At 32.2% G+C, this 24163-nt stretch overlaps 1 protein-coding gene across 3 annotated transcripts in view; it reads left to right on the forward strand.

Moving 5' to 3' along the window:
* The window catches only part of Tdrd3 (tudor domain containing 3), a 116771-nt gene that overhangs the window by 32497 nt on the left and 60111 nt on the right, over window positions 1–24163 (forward strand). For all 3 annotated transcript variants that reach the window (XR_013092858.2, XM_076872088.2, XM_076872089.1), the window contains exons 2-7: window positions 2510–2594; window positions 7745–7810; window positions 11274–11434; window positions 13622–13763; window positions 20596–20667; window positions 22308–22457. Coding sequence is in view for 2 of the 3 variants with exons in the window: in XM_076872088.2 (XP_076728203.1) it covers window positions 2510–2594; window positions 7745–7810; window positions 11274–11434; window positions 13622–13763; window positions 20596–20667; window positions 22308–22457 (676 nt within the window). In the remaining variant the exon portion in view is untranslated. The remainder of the gene's footprint in view (window positions 1–2509; window positions 2595–7744; window positions 7811–11273; window positions 11435–13621; window positions 13764–20595; window positions 20668–22307; window positions 22458–24163) is intronic.

Raw genomic sequence — 24163 nt, forward strand, 5'->3', positions numbered from 1 at the left:
GTGACCCCTGTCCTTCACCCCTTTTTTGATACTTTGGAAGTCTGAAGTAAAGGTGGGTTTTCTATATGTGTTCAGTTTGTAAAATATTTTGGTCAAAGATTGACGTAAATGATTTTTACACCTTTTAGTCTGGTGTACACAACTCTGCTAAGAAATTTGTTAGACGTATAATTGTGTTCTTTGCTTTCGTAGTGCCATACAAAATGATATAAAAGATATCTTATTCCTGTTTGCCTCAAAAGGAAGTTGACTATGAGTGACATTATTGAGATACTTGAGAACACTGTATGTCAGAAGCAATTTGGAAGTGAATAAGAGCAAATAAGCAGAGAAACAGATTTAGTAAGTGCAGTGTGTGTGTGCCACATGCAGGCTGAAACATGTTTTGTTTGGCTTGTATATTGCCTTTACAAAAACCTAAAAGCTAAAAATCAGATCTAACAACAGCTGCTTTACCTGTCCTTATGAAGACAGTCAACTAAAGCTATACTATGGCTGCCTATTTCAGCTGGGGCATGTATTTGTAATTTTCCTTGGCATCTTAGTTTTGTTTTGTTTTTAATATGAAAGTTTTCTTTTTGGTGAAGTGCCTTCATTTTTTTTTTTTTTTTTTTAATTGAGGTAGGGTCTCACCAAGTTACTAAAAGCCTCCTTAAGTTGCTGAGGCTGGCCTCAAACTTGTGAACCTCAGTCACCCAAATCACTAGAATTACAGGTATGCGCCTCTGCAACCAGCTTGGTCTTTTCATTTTGTATACAACAGCAAAGCCAGTGAATAAGACTCAAGAATTTTTACTTACCTTCAGAAGAATGAATCAAAGGAAAATTGCCTTTTTGTTGTTGTTGTTGTTGTGGTAAAGGGTTGTAATGGAGATCCACTATATGGAATTAAGAAATTAGCATTGGGCTGGGGATGTGGTTCAAGTGGTAGTGTGCTCTCCTGGCATGAGTGGGGCGCTGGGTTCCATCCTCAGCACCACATAAAAATAAAATAAAGATGTTGTGTCCACCAAAAACTAAAAAATAAATATTAAAAAATTCTCCCTCTTTCTCTCTCTCAAAAAAAAAAAAAAAGAAATTAGCATAAAGTGGTAGTATTTGTTTTATGCTGATTGAGATTCTTAAACTGTGATTTGCACAAGTCTGTTTTGTATGTCTGGTGACTTTTGAGGATGAAGTAAAGTCAGTTGTAGTTAGTGGTACTTGGGCTCTCTAATTCTTCTTATTGAATTAATTATCTGCCATAGGAAAAAGATCCACTTATTCTTTTTTCTGAAGTTAAAGAATTTGTTTATGGTTGCCAATTACGTGACTTTAAGACAGAATTTTAACATCTGCTATTTATGAAAAAGGGAAGTATTTTCTAAAAGTACCTTTATAAATTTTTTTTTCAGGACAAAAACATTGGCAATTTAAAATTGCATTATTTCAAGTTAAAATTAGTATAAAAATTTAACTCTTTAGTGCCATGCTTGTCAATATAATACATTCAAATGTATTTTTATAGTTCAAAATTGTAATGAGGGGTTTTATAATGTTACTGTTCCACAAAATATCTGCCAAAGGGGGGAAATGTGTGTTTTTGCAGGATGTTTTAGTAAGCAAGAGCTCCCTGGGTCCATTTTTTCTTTAGGGTTCATACCCTTGGGTTTTACTTCTCAAAGCTGGTTCATGGGAACTGATTATAATTCTCTTCCCTTGAGTTCCATTGGGTTTGTAGCGGGACCAACTCTATTGCTTTCTTTCCTGATGACCACAATTAAAGGTCACAGTGGAACCTTGTCTTTTGTTCTTTCATTTACTACATTCCTGGTACATGTTGAAGCAAATTTTGACATTTATTTTTATTAATTTTTAAATTCATTGTTCATATTGAAGTTTTAAATGTTTATAAAATAAAAATATTAATATGTAAATCCCAAGTTCTAGTCAATTTAGGTTCTTTCCTTTTGTGAAAATAGTTCAGTATTTACTGATGGATCACTAACATGTTAGGATAATCTGTAGAGTGGATATCCTGTTTTTTGATAATTGTACAATAAATCTATAAGGTTTCAAAACATAAAGATTTTAAAATATGAAGTGTGAACAAGGGGAATTTTGGAAGTTTGAAATTGAGCTGTATTTTATAATTTGTTATATTCAGAAATCCTTACATAGTCATAACTTGAAAGAAATCATGATATTTTGCTTAAAGTCAAATTTCCATCCCTGTACAACTTCTGCCTTTAGAATTATTGTTAGCTAGACTTTCCTTTTTTATAATTTGTAGGGGTAGGTATTTTTAATAACATAATATCCTTTTAAGGACACAAAGAAAAATATGAATATAAATTTTCCACTCTGTTCTGTCAGTAATAGTAAACTAGAAATCTGTAAGCAGGACTCTTTTAGTTTTTGTAGTAAAAGCACTTTATAGTAGAGAACAAGGTTACATGTAATCTTAAGAAAAGAATTTTGGTTAATTTTGATTTTAGATAATATTAAGCTATTTATTTTATCTTTACAGGTATCTTTCAGATGAAGGCATTGAAGCTTGCACAAGTTCTCCTGACAAAGTCAATGTAAATGACATCATCCTGATTGCTCTCAATGTAGGTTACGTTTATTAACTTATAAACATTTTGAAAAACAGACTAAACTGGATTTTATTATAAATAATAGGAAGAATATCTTTCATTGTCTTATACATTTTAAGTTGTGATGTTTGTTGAATTTGGTAATCACATAATAGCCAATTATTAATGCCTATTATACAGAATCCAATAAAAAGAAAAAAATGTCTAATCCAGGCTTCTCCTCTTTTTTTTTCTCTTTTAATTTTTAGTTGTAAATGGACACAATACCTTTATTTTATTTATTTATGTGGTGCTGAAGATTAAACCTGGTGCTCCATTCATGTGAGGCAAGCACTCTACCATTGAGCCACAACTCCAGCCCATTTGTTTTTAACATAGTGATTATTTGTAGAATTTTTATAACATTTTCAGTAGCAATATAAAATTTTTTCACTCATTAAAATACATTTTCATTTTGGTTTACATGGGAAACTAGTTTATAGCCTTTTGACAGTTGTATTTAAAATACAACTTTTCCTGATTTAAAATACTTGTGGAACATTATAGAAATTACAGAAAATCAAAATAAGAAAAGTAAACTTATTATAATTATCATTAATGTTTTAGTTTGTTGGTATTTTTCTTTCTAGCTCTCTTCCCCCACTTCACTGTATAGGTATACCTTTTCCATAATTACATTGGCTTTTTTTGAGAATTTTAAATATTTTTTGATGTAAAGAGTAAATAAATGTTCTTTTTCAATTCTGCAGTTACCCTTCTGGTAGTTCTTTTAATAAACACTCTATTAATGATCAAACAATTATAGTTTTTTTTACAATAAACAATCTATTAATAATCAAATTTTTATTTTGTTATGTATAATCAATGAAATTCACATAGTTCTGTGGGTTTCATAGCACAGATAATGAAAGCAGAAATAGTGGATACTAAGGACATTTGAAATATAAATAAATGTATAATTAATGTTTTCTTTTGAAAGCACTTAAATTTATAGAATTAAACTTGAGCTTAAACATAAATTTTATGTTCTGAACTTTTGACATTTTTTGCAGGTTTGAATTTTATTTAGGTTAAGTTGTTTTGTTTGTTTTGGAACTGAGTATTTTGATTTTAAATAAACAAATGACGGAGTTTTTTAATAGTAACCATTAGTTAGGAATTGTGCATGTTGTCTGTGATTATAATGGCAATATTTCCTAGATGCTTTAACTTTCTTTACCTTGCACCCAAACTAGTGAATTCTACTTTTAAAATGTTGTAAAGAGCTTTATTTCTTGTTTATTTAAAAATAGCTTTCTAAAAATGATGGGAAATAGATTTTTATGACAGTCTGCCATTCTTTGTCTTATTTATATACTTGGGTAAATAGTAATGAATTGTCCATAGTTGGTGTGAACTTAAAAAAATCAAGATCAAGTATTTGTTATACACATAGAAGTGACTAATGATCACTACTGAATGAATTAATTTGTCTTTATCATTTTCTTTGAAGTATATAGTAAAATATTTGAGTAAATAGCTATTATACAGTATAATAATAGAAACAATAAAAATCTTTTAGGATGAAGCCTATACCAGACAAATCTACTTTTTGAAGATTTTTCACCTTTTAATAAATTTCAAGCACTTATAATATCCAATTTAATTTAATTTATTTTTTAACTTTTCAAAAGATTATTGAATATTAGCCATTAGTTAAGAAAGACTTGTATTACTGATTCTTATTTTATATATATTTCATGTATGTAGTCTCTTTCCTGTTGTCTCTTGTCCTGTGGGGGGACACAGTAAATTTGTTGCTTTATCTAGCAGTGAACAATAGAATAATATGTATACAATGTTTCTGCCCAGGGAGGTCCCTTAAAGGTTGGTGCCCAAAGCTTTTATTGGGTGCTTGCAAAGGTGCCCTCTACCCAGCATGCACCCAAATTCTACACTCTGGTTTTCACTTCCCCAACCCCCCCAAAAACAGGTGTTCACATTGTTTATACCAATAGGCTGGGCTGTGCACCCTATCCCTTAACTTTGTTAAGTAGGCCTTTCTAAAAATAGCTCCCTCAAATCTGTTGTATGACTCTTCTAGGTTCAGATTTGAAAGGAAGGTATTGAAAAGGAGTGTTCTTAGTTTTTTTTTTTTTTTTTTTTTAACCTCTGTAAACTAGGGAATAAGAATATTAACAAGTGACATTGAAGTCCTGCATATGGTTTTGACTCAAATTTGTGAGTTATTCAGAAAAATAAGTGATAGCAGTCTTAAATTACTAAGCACTATTAATAAAATTTGAAGTCAGTTGTATTTCTTTTTCTTTCTTGAGATTTTTAAAAATTGTTTTACATATACAAACAGTTGAGTGTATTTTGACATATGTGGAGTATACCTTATTCTAATTAGGATCCTATTCTTATGGTTGTACATGGTGTGGTGTTTCATTGTGGTGTATTCATTATATGTGCATAGAAGAGTTATGTTATTTCCAGATATCTTAAACTTATTTGAATAGTCAGCAACATGTGTATAAGTGGGTAGATACTTTGAAATATCAATAAAATTTTTACTTAATTTTTGTTTTTCTTTTTAATTAAGTTTTCAACAAAGTTTTTTTTTTTCCAGGTAAGTATTTCTTTTATGTTTGATAATAAAAGTATTTTGGGACACAACCATTGTTCTGGCAATCCTGATATAATGAAGTGTTGAATTAAAAAATTGCTTTTGTTGTACTCCTAAACTGACTTTGAATTTAGAGTCTTTAAAGATTTAGAATATCACTAAGCAAGGTGGTGCATGCCTGTAATCCCAGGGACTTGGGCGGCTTTGAGTCAGGAGGATTGCCAGTTCAAAGCCAGCTTCAGCATAAAGTGAGTCCCTAAGCAACTCAATGAGACCCTGTCTCTAAATAAAATACAAAATAGGGCTATGGATATGGCTCAGTGGTTGAGTGCCTCCCTGAGTTCAATTCCCAGTACCCCAAAAAGAAAAAGATTTAGAATGTCATTTTCATCTTGCTAAAAGCACACTGAAATAACATGCCCTATGTATATTTGTAGTACTTTAAGAGTTATATAAACTTTGAGTGTATTGTTTTGTTTTAGCTTTGTGAAATAGAGTTGGTATTTTTTCCATTTTATGAATAAATTAACTGGGTTAGGGACATGTGATTAATTATAGTTGTGATGAATCAAAGTTTAGGATTTTTGTCTAGTGCTCATTAACTTTTACTCGATTCTTCATTTTATTTTGAATTAAATTTCTTAATTAGTAAAAGCCAGAAATGAGGGACTATAGTGTATCATAAGATTTTTATATTTCTGTTCATAAAATTTGTTTTTCATTTTTTAATATTTCTATCTTTAAATTCAAAATAATGCCAATGATTTTATGGACTATTTTTTGACTTTTAATGGTTATATATGTTTAGGTGCTTACTCTGTGCACGTCATTGTTCGTGTTTGTTAACATTTGATCTTCAAAATTGTCCTAATGGAGGGAGCGCTAGAATAAGAAAGTATTTTTACAAAGTACATTGAAAATGAAAAGGCATACAATTTGAGGTCATATGTTCTTTTCACACTGTTGCTGGATTGAGGCTGCAAAACTAATTATAAACCTAAAACATTTTGCACAAGTGTTTGTATTTGGGACTTGATTTTCCTGGCAGTTTCATTTGGTGAGTTTTAGTGTAGGGGTGATCCTTGCATTATATTATAAAATAAATTATGAGTCCTTTTGGTAAAAGACCAGAAAGGATCTGTGGGAATTGTATAGCATGTAAATGCTTGTTTCTTAAGCTGACTGAGTACATGGAAACATTTTAAAAAGGGTGATATTATTGTGGGTGTTCAAAGAAGACTCCTGCCTCTTTATATATATTCATTTCATATCAAAGTAATTTTCAAAAATAACAATGTGTTTTTTTTTCTTAAGTGTAATACAAATTTTCCCTTATACTGTATGTGATTAAATGTATTTAAGTTTTTTATTTTGTTCGTAAGGTAATGAAAAGCTACTATTTACTATATTTAAGGAATAACAAAGATGATACAACTTTAGATTTACGCTAATTGCACTATCTCAAGCATCAAGATAGTTTCTCAGCCTAAATATTTTGGACCTTTTCCTAAGTCCAATTCATAAACTTTTCATAAGTACTGATAGTTTTGCTCTGAACAATTTTTTTGCCTGTCCTTTGGTTTTCACTTCAAGAGGATACAGTCCTAAAAAGTTCTGCTTTTTATATAGACTATATAATTTTTTTTTTGTAGCTATAGATGGATACGCTTGTTTGTTTATTTATTTATTTGTGGTGCTGAAGATGGAACCCAGTGCCTCACACATGTCAGGCAGGCAGCTCTACCACTGAGCCACTACCCCAGCCCTAATTTTTCTTTTGTGTTTCAAATACTGTAAGTCATGCTGTGTTAGTCCTTATGTATTCCTTTTTTTTGTTCTGCTGTGATTTATGGAGTTATATGTCTGTATTTTCATATAGTCAGTTTGTTTTTCAACTTCTATTTTTGTAATTTGTGTAAGGAAATGAAATAATTTCTTTCTTTAGTGAGATCTTACTTCTTTGCTATTCCAGTGGTATTGTTCCCTGGTATATTTGAGTGTTATGTTCTTTGTTAGGATATGGATATTTTAGCCATGTTTTCATGTCTTGCATATCAGAGTTATGTGGATGGGATTCATTTGTTTGAAATATAATATGTTCATGTATTTGAAAGCTATCTTCTGATTTTGGATTGAGGCATTATGTTTTTAGTAAGACTGTAATTTACATAAACTCAAATTTGATATTTTAATAGAGGAGAGTAAGTTAAAAGGTTACCTAAGGAAATATGAAGCCTTATATTTTACTATTCACTTTCCTGGCACACATTAAACAACTTGAACATGAGACTATATTATCTGAAAAGACTGATTAACTTATTATGAGATTCATACATTTAAGCAGTCTTTTCAGATAACAAAGTCCCATACATAAGTTGTTTAACATATGTCAGTTCAGTAAATAGTAACATACAAGGTCTCATATTTCATGCATATAAAGACATGTAAAAAACTTTTTGTTCTATAAACCTTAAGTAATTTCATCTTTTGTATATGAAATTAGATTTAGATTTACTTTTTATAGAATTCTGTTTTAATAATAATATTTTTATTTTAGACAGATCTGAGAACAATTGGCAAGAAATTTCTTCCCAGTGACATCAATGGTGGAAAGGTAGAAAAGGTAAAGCAAATTGCTAACTTCCTGAATTTTGCTAAGTACAATAAATAAGAACATCTACTAAATTAATGGAATATTTTTTCAAAATAAAATTCTTCTTTTCCTATTTGTATCCCTTTAATTTCTTTCTTCTGTCTAATTGCTCTGGCTAGAGTTTCTATAACTATGTTGAATATAAGTGGTGAAAAAGGGAATCCATCCCTTTTAGAGGGAATGCTTTCAATTTTTCTCCATTTAGAATGATGTTGGCCTTGAGTTTAGCATAGATAGCTCTTACAGTGTTGAGGTATGTTTCTACTATCCCTTATTTTTCTTGTGTTTTGAACATAAATGGATGCTATATTTTGTCAAATGCTTTTTCTGCATCTTCAGTCCTTAAATTATTTCCCTTTATTTTTTGTTTCTTGATTAATAATGTGAGGCATCAATTTTGTTAGTCTGAATAAAGAATAATGCTAGACTTTTATTAACCCTCTATTGTATTTTGTGTTTATATCATTTATTTGTCTTTTTTGTAGCTAGTTGGAATTCATTTTTTCCCCTTTCCAACCTATTGTTCAACTCATTTTTTTTTTTCCTAATATAAATCTTCTAAGGCTATTAATTTTTCTCATAGCACTAGTTTGTGTCCCAAAGTTTTTATACAGGTAATTTTATCATCTTTCAGTTGTAAATATTTTTGGTTCATCTCATAGTTTCTTCTTTGCCTGTTTTAATTATAGTATAATTGGTATATATATATATATTCTTTTTTGTTATAGATTTTTGATTGACTTACATTGTGATGAAAGAATTTGGATGGATTGGTAGCTGCTTTTTGAAATTTTCAAAGGCTTATTTTATAGTTGTTACATATTTTTACATGTCACTTGTTTTTTTGAGAGGAATATTTGTTCCTAATTACTGGATTCTGAATTCTATATAAATTCTCTAGATGTAGATGATTTTTCTATAGTCTCTGTTTGATAATTCCACATTCTCAAGACCTTACAGGCCTAAAATTTTATTCGATAATTTTTTTAGGTTTCTCTGTCTTTGTGGCTTGCTGTCTTTTAAGTCTCATGATTTCATGTTTCTTGAACTTTCTGTGTGGGAATCCTTGGTACCTGAATAGAAATGTTTTTTCCTAAAAGGGATGTGGTATTTTCTTCTACCTGGAACCAGTGCTGGTGCTGCAAAAGAGTCTTGTTTCTATCTTGTGTTGCATCATTTGTGTTATCTTCAGTTTATATTTCTTTGGCAAAATCTTTTACAGCATCTTATCCATGTTGTGAGCATTAGTGTTAAAGCTAGGCAATACAGTAAATATATCCATTTAACTATGCATAAATAAAAGGCAGTTTATCTTAACACAAACAAACCAGTATGAAAATGCCATGTCAACAACCAGGGGATATAGATCTCCCAAAATTCTGTGAAGGTGCCTCTGACTTCATATCTGTCATATGTGCTTAGTGAGGATGACTTTGTCACTCTGGATATTAAATTAGTAAGCTTAATTTCTTTCCTATTAAACATTAAATAGAAAGAAATGTTTCCCTCCCAAGACACTAGTGAAAGTTCTGTCCCTAGGATGCCTGAGTCTTTCTTTGAAACACCTAAGACTAGATCATCACTGATTGTCTAGAGCACATTTTGCATTGATGTCAATGGTATATCTCTGTGCTGTGCAGGTATAAAACACTTGAAATATGGTAAGTGCAACTGAAGAAATGAATTTTTAACTTCATTATTTTTAATTGACTTAAATGTAGGTGAAAATGGCCATATGTGACTGGTGGACCGTATTAAACATCTAAGGCAAGATATTTTTCATGTATAGGCTAAAAATATTGGTAATGATAAAGTAAACAGTGATGAACACTATAATAACCATAACTTCTCTATTATATAATTTAAATGTCCTATTGTAATGACATTAGTAAAGCCAAAGGAAAATTTCAACCTGAATTAGCAGCTCATCTATATTTGTTAAAGATGTTGGGCATCTTTTTTTCTTATTCTAATTAGTTGTACATGACAGCAGAATGTATTTTGATTCATTGTACACAAATGCAGCACAACTTTTTATTTCTCTGATTGTACATGATGTAGAGTCTCACCATACGTGCAGTCATACATACATCTCATTCTACCATCTTTCCTGCCCTCATGCCCTCTCCCCTTTCTTTTTTCCCTTTTGCCCAAATTTGGACAACTTTCAACTTGGAATTCTTTTATAGTTATAACAAAATAATTAGATGAAAATTTAGACTCTTTTTTTTAAGTTATATTCTCTAGTTCTAATTTTAAAAGAAAATTATTCTTTTGCAGGCAAAATACTGGTAAATGTGGAGTAAAAAAAATTCAATGTGGAGACATATTTGCTCAAGAAATTTAGTATAAATATCTGCCAATCATTTTAAATTTCTCTTGCTCAAAATATAAATTAATATACCCGGATTTTATTTACAAGTGTGATACTATTTAAAGATATATTTTATTATGTGAAAATGATAATTTTTGTTGAAATTATTTTTCAGACATCTAAGCAGATTTTTCTGTCGTTTTCTAGCTTTGCCTCAAGCATTTTATTATATAAAACTTTATAGCTAGTTAGTCCATTGATTTATTTTTTATTTTTGATTGAAGTTCTTCAAGAGAGAACATTACTTCTCCACACTGTCTACTATATAATATAACATTTGATTTAATACCATTTGAAAAAGAAAATGTGGAAATAAGTCAAGTGTAACTCACCCCCTTTTTTTGTTACTGGGGATTGAACCTAGGGGTGCTTAACCACCAAGCCACACCCCCAGCCTTCCTCCCTGCCTTTTTGTTCTTTTAGAGACAAGGGTTCTACCAAGTTGCTTGGGACCTTGCTAAGTTGCTGAGGTTGGCTTTGAACTCATATTCCTCCTGCCTCAACACTATTGTGTCCAGCTAACTCACACTTCTTGAACTTAATATATTGGTTAAACTTTGGGGTATTGTATTGTTCATTTACACCAAGAGAGGGGAGTATTTTAAACTTGATGTCTTTGAACAGAAATCATTCCTTCAAACTGCTGCCATAAAGTTTTATGTCCCTTAAAGAACGTTCAAGTTCTTTATCTCTATAATGTCCCCTAATGTACATGGCGGGGAGAAGCAGGATGCTTATGAACCATTTAGAGCTCTTAAGAATAAAAGCATCAATTAGTACACCTTTTATCCAGAAATAACAGCTTTATTTTCTAAGGGTTTTCTTTTCACGTTACTAGCTGAATAATAAGTGAATTCAGAATTTTTAAAATTGTTCTTCACATACATACACACACACACACAAATGATTTGTATATAATTTCAGTTTTTACCTTAATTGAAGTTACTTTATAAATCATAATTTGTAACCATTAAAGAAAAGAGAAACATTATAGATGAAAACACAGCCATAATTAGAAATGATTTTTATTGGGTTTTTTTGTTGTTGTTGTTTTGACAGCTTGAAGGTCCATGTGTTTTGCAAATTCAAAAAATTCGCAATGTTGCTGCACCAAAGGATAATGAGGAATCTCAGGCTGCACCAAGGATGCTGCGTTTGCAGATGACTGATGGTCATACAAGTTGCATAGCAGTAGAATTTAGTTATATGCCAAAAATAAGGTGATTGGCACTTTATGTACTTGTTAAAGAGTGTTTGAAGGTACTATTCAAAAATAAATTTTAAGAACTTGGAAAAAAACGCAGTAACTCTCTAAGTGTATAATTTTTCAGAAGAAATTATGGAGCTTTGCATTTTAGCTTTTTCTATAGAGAAAATTGTTAAGAATAAAGTTAGTTACTCCTTGATTCAGTGTAAATTATAAAAATAGATTCAAAATGTTCTTGCATGAAGGTTAATTTTAAAATTTTTTTAGAGGCTTTTAGGTTATTCATTGATCAGAACCATTTTATTAAATGTGTCATAGTTTCTTTCTGATAGCCCAGTACCTGTGTACATAATAGTTGGGAGTTATTACTAAGAGTGATTAAGATACTCAGAATTAATTTTTAATGACTTTATTGAAAGATCATTGATAGCTAAAATACATAAATATAACATGTACAGAATAATTTTATTACATATTCTGACTTTTTCTGTATGGATTTTTTGAAGCTTTAAAAACAGGTATACTCTATTTATTCTTATTAGTAACTATCTTATAAACCCTCTGTCTTTAAAAAACAATGATATTAACACTTTTCGATTAACTTGGTATCGTACCTATCAGCATGCAGTGAATTTCATGTGCTTTTATATAGTGAATGATGTGAAACTGTTTCTGAATACTTTTCTAATTCAGCCTAAATCTTTTAGGGCACACTACTTTATGTATATTATTTGGACTGTTTTATCCCTTGTTATTTATATGTGGGAGGAGATGGAGTAGGGCTCTGTATGTATGCTTTTTTTATGTTTGTTTTATTTTAGAGAAAACTTATGTGATGGTATGGATTTCTTTCCTTATTTCCTTTACCAAAAGATTGATAGAAGGGTAAACATTTTGTCTCTGGATTTTGCAAAAGGAGTCATGGTATAATATTTGTTCCAAATCTAATAATACTGACCTGTTATAAAAAAGTCTTCTTAAAATTAGTGTACAGAAGGCTTAAAATTACTGTAAATAGATTAGTGTGTTAAAAGGCCTTTTTAAAACAATTGTTGCTTATTTTTATTTTCTATAATCAAAACAACGTTAGTTTAGAAGTACAAAATATATAAAGCATAATTTTGCATATTATAAAAAATTTGAAAGGTTTTCAGATTTTAGACAGAATTAGACATGGCCTAGGTTAAGAAATTGTTAACCTGTAAACTCTGAAGAATGTAGCATTTCTTACTTTTGCCAGGTTGACAGAGAAAGCAGTTTTACATAGAACATGTCATCAACTTTATAGTAGTAATACTAACTACCATTGTTGAGCATGGTGAGTAGCAGAGCCAGTGTTCAAACCAGGTACTTTCCAAATATTGGCTCACGTAATCCTCACAACCATGAGGACAATAATCATTATTGACATTTTAAAGATTAGGAAAACAAGGTGCCAAGAAATTAGGTGATTTAAGTAGCAGATTTGGGATTCCGAGTAAGATCTGTATGTCTCTAAAACCTTTTTATTTTCTTTTTACCATACCACACCACCCCTCTGCTTAGAAGAGACACATAATTTAAAGATAAACATTTTTCCCTTGTTTCCTGCCACTAGGCTGCTCTCTCTTTTTAGTAGTTATTAATTCATTCTCTCTCTCTTTTTTTTTTTTTTAAAAGGCCTTTTAATGTTCCCGTGTAAATAATTATCATTTGATCTTTAACATGGGTTTTTTTTTTAAAAGACCATTATTTTTCATGGATTACTATAATTCATACAGATGTTAAATTATACTGGTCAGAATATTTTTGTATTAAAATTTAATTTTGTAATATAAAGCATTTTGCAATGTATAGCAAAAGTTCAGTGGGGAAAAAAAGACATATATTTATGTAGCATGGAAGTGTTGAAAAAGTAATCTTTTTTTTTTGTTTGTCTTTGCCATAACTTTGTGGATGTGATTACTGTTGTTTATGTTGTTGTAACACATGGAAACCTAAGCACATTTTTTTATCATTAAGTTAGAAAATGAGAGTCTTGTATCTGGTCTTCTGACTTTCTCCCTATTGATCTATTTATACTTGATAGCTAATCTGAAAAATATTTTTGATGTTGATGCAATTTGAATAACTTGACTGAGTCATAATTTATTCCACTTTAGGGGAGGAACTTCAGTGTGTTTTGTGTTGTTTTGTTTAACTGTTTTTTCCTTTGCTTTAGCTTGAACACACCACCTGGAACTAAGGTTAAGCTGTCAGGCATTGTTGATGTAAAGAACGGATTCCTGCTCTTGAATGACTCTAATACCACAATTCTTGGTGGTGAAGTGGAACACCTTATTGAGAAATGGGAGTTACAGAGAGTGAGTATAAACTAAGAATGATTTGAACGTTTAAAACACTATATTCTCTTATTTTAGGGAGTTCTTCCCATAATAAGTAGTAAAATTAGTTCTTTGTGTAACAGTGAGTAGAATAAAATATGATGATCTTTAGAGCAACTGTCTACCTTTGTCTAAGCATGGTCTTCCTATAGAGAAAATGTAATTTTTTAGTGTTCATTATATTTTATTACGTTCATTATATTTTATATTTAAAAAATCCTTTATTGACAAATTTAAAAATTTCTAAGATTTATGTTATTATCTATGTATACTGTGTCTGGGAATAATTCTTAAAAAATATGCGTATACTGGTGTATGGGTATATGTATATTTGTTTTATATACATACATACAAGCAGGCAAATGAAAGCTAGTTAGGATTCCACTATAATGAAGTCCTTGTTGTACTTGACTTTCTAGTTGCATTAGTTGAAACTTTTCCCCATTTGTGTCTGCACATCTTCATCCTGCTACTCATGTTGATTGTCTTGTAATTGTTTCTCTACTTAGCTTCCTGCAACTAATTCTGTTGGTCTACTATAGCTGAATCCCTTATTAATTTCTTGCTTTCCCACTCCATTGCTGTTGTTACAGTTTAGATCTTTAGTGTCTCTTGCTTTGACTGCTTCAGTAGCCATTTAACTTGTCTCAGTACATATCATTTCTCCATTTTCCTAATTTATTTCGTGCACTTTTGACAGATTATTTTCCTCTAGCATAGGTCAGAACAAGTCACACTCTGCTTCTGTTTCAAATGTCTGAATTTGAATGAAATAGGAACTAGTCATAGTTCCATTTTACCTGTTAAACTTTCTAAATTATTTTGCATAGATTTTCTTCCAGTCACATGAAACCATTTACTCCTTCTTTGATTCTCTTTGCTTTTTTCAGTTGTCCTTTGGGCAAAAATTATTTCCCCACTTTTGTGCCATTTATCTTGATTTTTCTCTTCTAATCCCTGCATGTCCAAATGATCTCTTTGGTTTTAGACCTAGAACAAATGCTTGTTCCTTCACAAAGTGAAGTAGTTGGCCCTTTATTAAATATTTGAAACATGTTATCTGTATTAATAGTATATTACTTTTGACCTTGCACTCAAATTATTTTATTTTTTTATATCCTTTAATAAATAATATCCTTCTTGAGGTCAGATTATCAGACCATGAGGTCAGGTAGTGGGGGAACCTTGATTACAACAAGGTTGTTGTATCATCTTTGTTCAATTCTACAAATATATGTTGACCAGTGTATACATATGGTGCTGTGCTCTTATTATATTTCTTATGGTCCTCCTGTTAGTCTTGTAAGGTGGCATTATATCTACATATATAAAAGTATTTACTTTTAAGAACTATTAAATAACTTTCTTTATGATCACACAGGTTAGTGGTAAATCTGAGTAGAATCCATGGCCCCTTTCCCCCCATTATGTTGGAGCTGCCATCTTCTATCTTTAAAGTGGTAGTCCTGAAACTTACATGTAATAAATATAGAAAATATTTGTGGGATGAATTAATTGGAAAGCATGTAAACTAATTACTTTAAACTAAAATTGATGTTCTTATGCCACCTTCAAGTGTTGCCTATTGTCTAAAGCCAGGCAAGAGCCTAGTGAGAGCAAGAGCCAGAAATAGACCAGAAGTATGGTAGCAGGGGAACCTTGATTACAACATTCTGTGTACAAAGTATCTGATGGGCCAGACCACACAGTGATCAAGCAAGTGAATAACACATAATCAAGATCCTGATTAGACAGAGAGTATATGGTCACTGAGTGTTTTTCTCTGATTGGATATTAAAACTCCCTTCCCTAAAAGTCATTAGCCAGTAATGTTAAAGGTCAACTCCAGAAACACCCTATAAATCCTTAGATAGTAGTAACATACTCAGGACTCCTCCTTTATGGGTGCTGTGCTTCTGCTGTTTCAAAAATAAACTCTGCTACTTTATTCTGTCTTCTGTTGTCCCTGGGTCTCATTCTTTGGATCTTCAGGTCTATGAAACAAAGATTCTATACCTCAGATTTGGGGGCTTGTCTTTTGGAGGGTGAGTAAAATGGACCAATGGCACTATTACTTTTTTTCCTGAAGTTCTGTACTCCTTTTAGAAAAATCTCTGCCCCAATAAAGGAAATACTGGATTCTGTTGGCTAGTTAAAAGTGATTTAGCATAGCTGCTATCTAAAGATTCAGGTGACCGGCTTACTGGAAGAGGCTTGATCAATGCCCTTTGTCCCTGACAGAAGAATGCTAGTCAAGCTCTGCTTTAGCTTCCTCTTGCAATGTGAACCAGGTCAACCTGGCTGGCTCAGGTGTCTCCAAGGTCTTTGGGAAAGAGATAACCCACCAATCCCCAAACTGTAAGCCAAGTGGTCTCTTTCTCTACTGCTCTGCTAAAAATGCCTTTTTCTAGGTGTACCACAGAACCCATGTAGGCCCAGTTTTCTTGATATGTCCCTCTGAACCCCAATCGTTTCACTAATATCCATAGATAATGTTTTTGGGAATCTTTAGTCCTTGAGTGCCTCTTAGGATGCAGATCCCACCAATATCCCTGGTGACCACCTCTAAGACAAGAACCAATTTCACACATTTCTAGCCACAGTTCTCTAACAGCTTTCAGGCTAGACCTATTCAGTTGTACTTTTGGGCAAAAATTATTTCCCCACTTTTATGCCATTCATTTTGATTTTTCTCTTCCATTGTACCTATTCAAGGTACAATTCAAGATAATCATAGTCTATTGCATATCATAGTCTATTGCTCCCCTTAATTGGGAACATCACTCAGAGGTCTGTATCCTTGTCCAGCTACAAAAAGGGCAGGGAGTGGGTGGAGTTTTGGCTATGTTTTGTTTTGATTGAAGTGCTTTGTCTCATGGAAGGAGTGGTGTTCTGGAATTTCTTAGGGGTTATTTCAGGATTGGACTTGAGAAAGGATCAGCAACTAGGAAAGAGACATAAGAAAGTTATAGGTATGACAACATACTTTGGTAGGAACAGTTGAAAGGAAGAGAAAATATTTTGTGAAGTAAGAGGACCAAACTTAGAATGTAAATAGGCTATAGAGCACAGAAGGTAAGTTTGTGTATGCGCTTAAATTGGCTATAAATAGCACAGTCTGTTAAGGTGGCCTGAGGTTTTGTTTTTTCTGGATTGAATTTTAATGTGCTGGTGCAGGTCTGAGCCTGTTCTTAATTCTTGGAATGATATCTTATTATTTATTGGGATTTTTTTGCTTAGGAGGCTGGGTCTTGGTGGGTTTTGTTTCATATTGTTTTAGGGTCTTTTGAATGGTTGCTTTGTGGCTGGTTGAATGGATGGCTGTTGTTTTGGGTTGTTTAATATGGTTGGCACCCTGGGTATGTTTGGATAGAGGTATGTATATATGTCTGGGAGTTGGGCGTGTTTGTCCAGCAGCTTTCTCTGCATGTTGTTGTGGCGGTTTGCTTGTATGGGTTTGGTATAGGCAGGATGGTTTCCTTGTCTGGGTTAAGCCTGCATGGGCTTTCATTTTGCAGAATTTTGTGTTGGTTCTTTACAGGGCTCTTGAGTGGGTATGTTTGATTCTTAGATGTGTTCATTTCTCTGGTCACATATATTTTAGGGACCAGCTGTATTGTGTTGGCTTAGAATGACAGTTGTTTGACCAGTTTATGCATTTGGGGGACTTTGGAGCAGGTGTTGGAAAGATCTGATTGTTTGGGATTTGGTTTGCCCAAGTGATGGAAGCCTGGTGCACACAGGAGGTTATATTAATAGGAGCAGATTGGTGTTTGGGGAGGACCTTATTGATTTGACACATGAAGGGTTGGATTGTGGTTTATGTCAGTGAGCTGAAGTTTGACCTTAGAGAAACCCTTGAATACATTCCTCCATAGAGAGTGAGGCCCAATTCTCCCTCCAAAAGATTTTTAGCTGGTGGTAGGCTTAACAGACAGGCCATGGTTTATCATACCAGTCAGGGAATCATACAATGTAAGGCCACTAGTCACTATGGAGGAAAGGGGAAGGGATCTAAGGGAATCACAGAATGCAAGGCCATTTGTAAGAATAACTACTCTGATAAGCAACCTTGTAAAGAGTTGAAGCCTATGAGAAATGGAAAGGATACCAGGGAATGCCCTGGCAGGAGGCAAAGGGAAGAAGAGGGAATGTCTTATTCTTTTTTTTGTCTTATAGCTGGGAAATACTCCCTTGGCTGTTTATACACCCTTACAATGTATCTTAGGTAGTTGGGATCAGTTTGACTCACAAACTCTAATAAAAGGAAAAATGGTCAGAAGTGCCCTGTATACAAGATTTTTGCATGTCATGTTCAAAACAGCAGCTTTCTTTATACCTTAGCTGCCTGCCTGATATCCATCTGGAATGTAGGCTGCATGAGCAAGGGCTCAAACCATTTTGAGACCAGAGAAAAAAGTGTCACTTTTAAATCTAAGTTACTATGAGACATAAATAATTATGTTCATTTTTTTCCCCCTCTTGTATTCTACTATTCTGTTCTTTCAGTAACTCCCTCTCTAAATGCTAGAAAAAGGGAGAGACAGGAGGAGCTAAGGGTATCCTTCTCCTGGAAAGGCCAGACCTTTTGGGAATATTAAAAGGTGGACATTGTGCTTTGGGGACAATGTAACAGGTGTTACCCCAAATTGCAGGAACTCAGCTTGCAGGAAGCAGACTTGACAGGCTTGGAAATGTCAGAGGATACGCTAGTTCCCATGAGATTTTAATTTCTCTCCAGACAGGTACATGGAAGGAAAATTTAAAAATCCGATATCTGGGCTGACTCTAATTTTGATTTAAAAGTTCACTCTAGTCTTATAATTAGTCCATGTCATTCCCCCTGCTCCCCAAACCTGTCTTTTTTGAGCTCATCGTTTTTCTGATGTACCTTTGGTCCTACATGCCTAAATTAATGTATCTTTTGTTCCAATTTAATTTTGTTTTGTCTAACTGAAGTCTTTTTAGGCCTCTGTTTTCTCTTACTGTCTTCATTTGGAGGCCAATTATTCAAAGGTTAACTCGCAAATACATTGGAAAAATAAAGAGTTTTCCTTTAGAAAATCCTAAGGAGGAAGATAAACAGTGGACATAATGGCACCCGAAATATTTGTGTAAAATGAAGAAAGGGAGCTTTGAGCAGTAAACTATATATAGGTGTGGTAACTATGCTGAGTTATAGAAAGATGAAGAAAAGAAAACAATAAAACCCCCTCAAAGCCTAGGTGTTTTGTACATTTGTATGGTCTAGGAGTTCTGTACCAGATGTATTGCAAAGTAATGTAGTTCTATAACATTTTAATGTCCCGAGTTATGGGGATTTTTTTCTTTTTTCTTTTTTTATTATGGTAACATAAAATTAAACAGTTTACCCATTTTAAGTGTAGAATTCTCTGACTACCATTCTAATTTCTGTCTCATCTTTAACCAGAACTCATCTATTGTTTCTCTCTCTTTCAGTGATAATAGTCTTACACTACCTGTTGTCTTATGTCTTAAAGTACTTTTTTTTTTTTTTTTTACACACATTGTCCAGATTGCTAGATGTTTATAAAGGGAGATTAAGTTTGGCTCTTGTACCTTCATCAGGCAAGGAAATAGAAATCCTATAAGATGTTTTAAATTATATAATGTCATTGAGAGATGATATATTACTAGTAACTTATGAGTTTTTAAAGTTATATATGTTGCAATGACTTAAAGCTGTTTGCATTATTGTTTTCTTAGATCTAAATTAAAATTGAGTAAGTGTCCCCTAGATAATTTTATGAATTTGTTGTATGTTTCTTTTTAAATCAGGTTAATATCTTAAATGTAGTTTGTAAAAAAAATTTGGCTTTTATGTACAGTTTAAATATTTCTTTGTTTAGTAAACTCAATGTTGTGGTGATCATTATTCTTAGTATTCTATATAATTTACCGAAAACATATAGTATTGCTTAATTTAGGAACTCTAGAATATGTTTGAAAGTACACATGGCTTTTTTTTTTTAACTTTGACACTCTTTTATAATGTATTTTTATCAGCAATTTCTTTAATAACATTTTAAAATACACAAAAAATGTTTACAGTTGAGATGTGTCAAATAACGACTAGTGCTTAAGATACATGATAATGTCTCAAAAACAAACTGAATAGGAGGAATAGATAGGAAAGATTTCACAATCTGAGAAATTGCTTTGCTAGGAGAATATTTTTTTTTCCATTTTCATTATGCATTGTTACTTCTCTAATTCTATGAGAGTTTGCAAAAAAGCAAACTGAAATTAGTAGTTTTGAAGCTAATTTTTACTAGAGTATAATCAATGATTATTTCTTCAAAGTGTAAATTATTTTAAGACATTATTAAGAAAATCTTACATTAATTGAAAAAACATTCATATTATAAACTGTAGTGATCTGATCTCTTTAAATAATTCAAAATCACTTTTGTCAGTATGTTTGCTAATAAATTTTGTCTAAAAACTTCTTTTTGAAGATAATTTGAAATTAATATTTGTTGCCAGTTTATTCTCTTTGGCTTTGCCATTTCTTGAAGAGAGCTTGTTTTCTCCCTAGGATAACGTTTTGATGAAATATTTCTGAAAATTTTACATGAATATGTATTTTGGTCAGGGGAAATAAAGAAAGAACCTTTGCCTAGTAACTGAAGTGAGAAATATAATATTTTATTCACTATGGTTTAAAATAATTTAGAGAAGGTTTTTTTTTCCTTTTTCTTATAAGAATCTACTCAAAGCAGTGGATCCTTGTACAATTTTAAATATCTTTTATGTGCATTCTGTTTTATGACTTTTTTTTCCCCCACAGAGCTTATCAAAACACAATAGAAGCAATATTGGAACTGAAGGTGGACCACCACCTTTTGTACCTTTTGGACAGGTAATAACTTTCATGTCGGCAAATGAATTTAAGTCAGGAAAAAGTGTTTTACACTTATGTAATTTGTGCTGAGTTTTTTTTGTGTGTGAACTATTTATTCAGAGGTTATGGAATTATGTGCAAATACAAATTTTGAAAATTTAAGGAATTTAGTAATTTGCTGTTAATCCAAAGATTGAAACAATGTAAGAGTCATAGCTGAAGAGCAGCTAAGAACTAATTAGGATAAGGAGAAACATTTTTTTTTTGTTGTTGTTATTTTTCAATGGGATATTCAAAAGTAGAAAGACTAAAATATGCCATAATTTTTCAGAAGTCTGCTCTTCTTCCTCACTCTAAATACCCATTTCAGTTAGATTTAATTTTATTGCCAGTTGGCATTCACCCACAGCAGCCCTCATTCTTCTACACAACTGAAAATTTTTCTGTCTACTTTCTATTTTTCAGTCTCCTTTGCTACAAAAACTACCTTGAGGTAGCTCCTCTGCTAGCCAGTATCTTTTATCTTCCTCATTGTGCTTAGAATCAAATTGCATTCACATCAGTGTCCTCCAGCCTTTCCTGTTTTATCCCTGGCAAATCCAAGAGCAATCCCTGTGACAGCTAGCTCTTCTCATGATATCACCAAAATTTAACTCTTGGTAAATCTGCCTTGGATTTGTTCTTTACAAGTGCTGGCTCAGAGTAAATGTGAGCTGAGGACATAAAGTTAGAAAACAGAGACCTACATTTCTATAACATGGTTTATTTTGTGTGTGTGCGTGTGTGTTTAATTTGCTATAAAAATGATCTAGTTTATCAGATGAGTAAGGTCAGTTGACTGTCATCCTCTTCAAAAACCTCTTCATATAGTGTACTTAGAGTTATTCTTGCATTGTGACTATTTTGAAAATATTTTAAAAATATGTTGATCTTATTCTGTGTTTTGGAACAATGGATAGTCAAGATAAAAGGAAGCATGAAGTCCTAATATATAGTCCATGTTTATGATATTCTCACAGTGTAATAAAAATCCCCAGAAAGAAAACAAAGTAGAAAGTTTCTAGTAACTTATATTTGAAGATGATAGATGACATATTTGTAAGAATTTACCTATGAGGAATTTGGTGATAATATGTCTCTTTCATAAATTACAAATAATGAATGTTTGCAGCCTGATTGAGGCAGAGGGTATTTTTTTTGTTTTTGATTTAAAAGTTCAGAAACATGTTAAAATAACTATAACATAATTCTTATATGGATATTGTGGCATAATATGGAAATTAAGCTCTTACTTGCAGAATCAAATTTAACTTTCCTTTTGATTACTATAGACCATGTGAAATCTCAAATTGTTTTAAGCGATTATCCGAAAGTGAAACTTAGATTCCTTGCTTCAATATATGCATTCCCCTGATTCAGAGGACCACATTTTTGTGTATCTTTAATTTCATTTTCTAATTAAATTACTGAAAAGTTACTTTAATTAATTTACTACTGTTTTCTTAATTTTTTGTAGATTTGTGGGGTGGAATCTTATTTTTGTAGATTCTCAGCTATTGAAATGTATACAAACATTTCTTTTCAAGAGGTATTGCTTTCTAATGAAAACCTTTTAATCTCTTTTGAAATTACTGGATTTCTTTTTACTATTTTACCAGAAGTGTGTATCTCATGTCCAAGTGGATACCAGAGAGCTTGATAGAAGAAAGACATTGCAAGTTACAATGCCTGTTAAACCTACAAATGATAATGATGAATTTGAAAAGCAAAGGACTGCCGCTATTGCAGAAGTTGCAAAGAGTAAAGAAGTAAGAAATTAAATAGTCACAAATCTCTCTTATTTCTTATCATTATTTTCTATTTAGATTACTCATGATTGTTATTATCTTTTCACATAAGATATTCAGCAAACCTATGATAATATTCTTGCATATTTCATAAGTAAAAAATGCTTTGTCACCTCATGGGGTCTTAAGCTTACACATATTATTCTTATGTTCTTTTTCCAAATCTCCTTGGCAATTGTAATAAATTCTTCTTCCTAGCAAATTACCTTTCTTTTTTTCTTAATTTATATATGACAGAAGAATGCATTACAATTCTTATTACACATATAGAGCACAATTTTTCATATCTCTGGTTGTATACAAAGTATATTCACGCCAATTTGTGTCTTCATACATGTACTTTGGATAATAATGTCCAGCACATTACACCATCATTTGTAACCCCTCCCTTCCCCTCCAACCCCTCTGTCCTATCTAGAGTTCCTCTCATGTTCCCTCTCCCTATCCCACTATGAATCAACCTCCTTATCAGAGAACACATTTGGTATCTGTTTTTTTGGGATTGGCTAACTTCACTTAGCATTATCTTCTCTAACTCCAGCCATTTACCTGCAAATGCCATGATTTTATTCTCTTTTATTGCTGAGTAATATTCCATTGTGTGTATATGCCACATTTTTTTTTTATCCACTCATCTATTGAAGGGCATCTAGGTTGGTCCCACAGTTTAGTTATTGTGAATTGTGCTGCTATAAACATTAATGTGGCTGTGTTCCTGTAGTATGCTGTTTTTAAATCCTTTGGGTATAGACTGAGGAGTGGGATAGCTGGGTCAAATTCCATTCCCAATTTTCCAAGGAATCTCTATCCTGCTTTCCATATTGGCTGCACCAATTTTCAGTCTCACCAGCAATGAGTGTATCTTTTCCCGCACATCCTTGCCAACACTTATTGTTGTTTGTCTTCATAATAACTGCCATTCTGACTGGAGTGAGATGAAATCTTAGAGTGGTTTTGATTTACATTTCTCTAATTGCTAGTGATAATGAACAAGTTTTCATATATTTACTGATTGACTGTATATCATCTTCTAAGAAGTGTCTCTTCAGGTCCTTGGTCCATTTATTGATTGGGTTACTTGTTTTTTGGGGTTATTTGTTTTGTTTTTGAGTTCTTTATATACCCTAGAGATTAGTACTCTATCTGATGTGTGAGGGGTAAAGATTTGCTCCTAAGATGTAAGCTCTTTATTCACCTCACAGATTGTTTCTTTTGCTGAGAAGAAACTTTTTAGTTGGAGTCCATCCCATTTACAAAATGAAATTAAACCCCTATCTCTCACCATGCACAAAACTCAAAATGGATCAAGGACTTAGGAATAAAACCAGAGACCCTGTGTCTAATAGAAGAAAAAGTAGGCCCTAATCTCCATCATGTGGGATTAGGCCCCAACTTCCTTAATAAGACTCCTTTGGTGCAAGAATTAAAAGCAAATCATCTTTTTATTTTCCCTTTTGTTTTTTTTCTTAACAGTGTAACAACTGAACCCAACACTTTTTATGTAGCAGAGAGTTTCCTGTTATTGTTTGGGTTAGTTACCATTTTCCCACATAATAGGAGCTTCTGAGGAATAGTAACTTCTGAGGATATGTCAATGGATGAGCATCAACATTTTTGTTATTTTCTTTCTTAATTTTATTCAATTTGTAGTAAAAGTAATTTTTATC

Source organism: Callospermophilus lateralis, chromosome 12, assembly GCF_048772815.1.
Source record: "Callospermophilus lateralis isolate mCalLat2 chromosome 12, mCalLat2.hap1, whole genome shotgun sequence".
NCBI classification, from domain to species: domain Eukaryota; kingdom Metazoa; phylum Chordata; class Mammalia; order Rodentia; family Sciuridae; genus Callospermophilus; species Callospermophilus lateralis.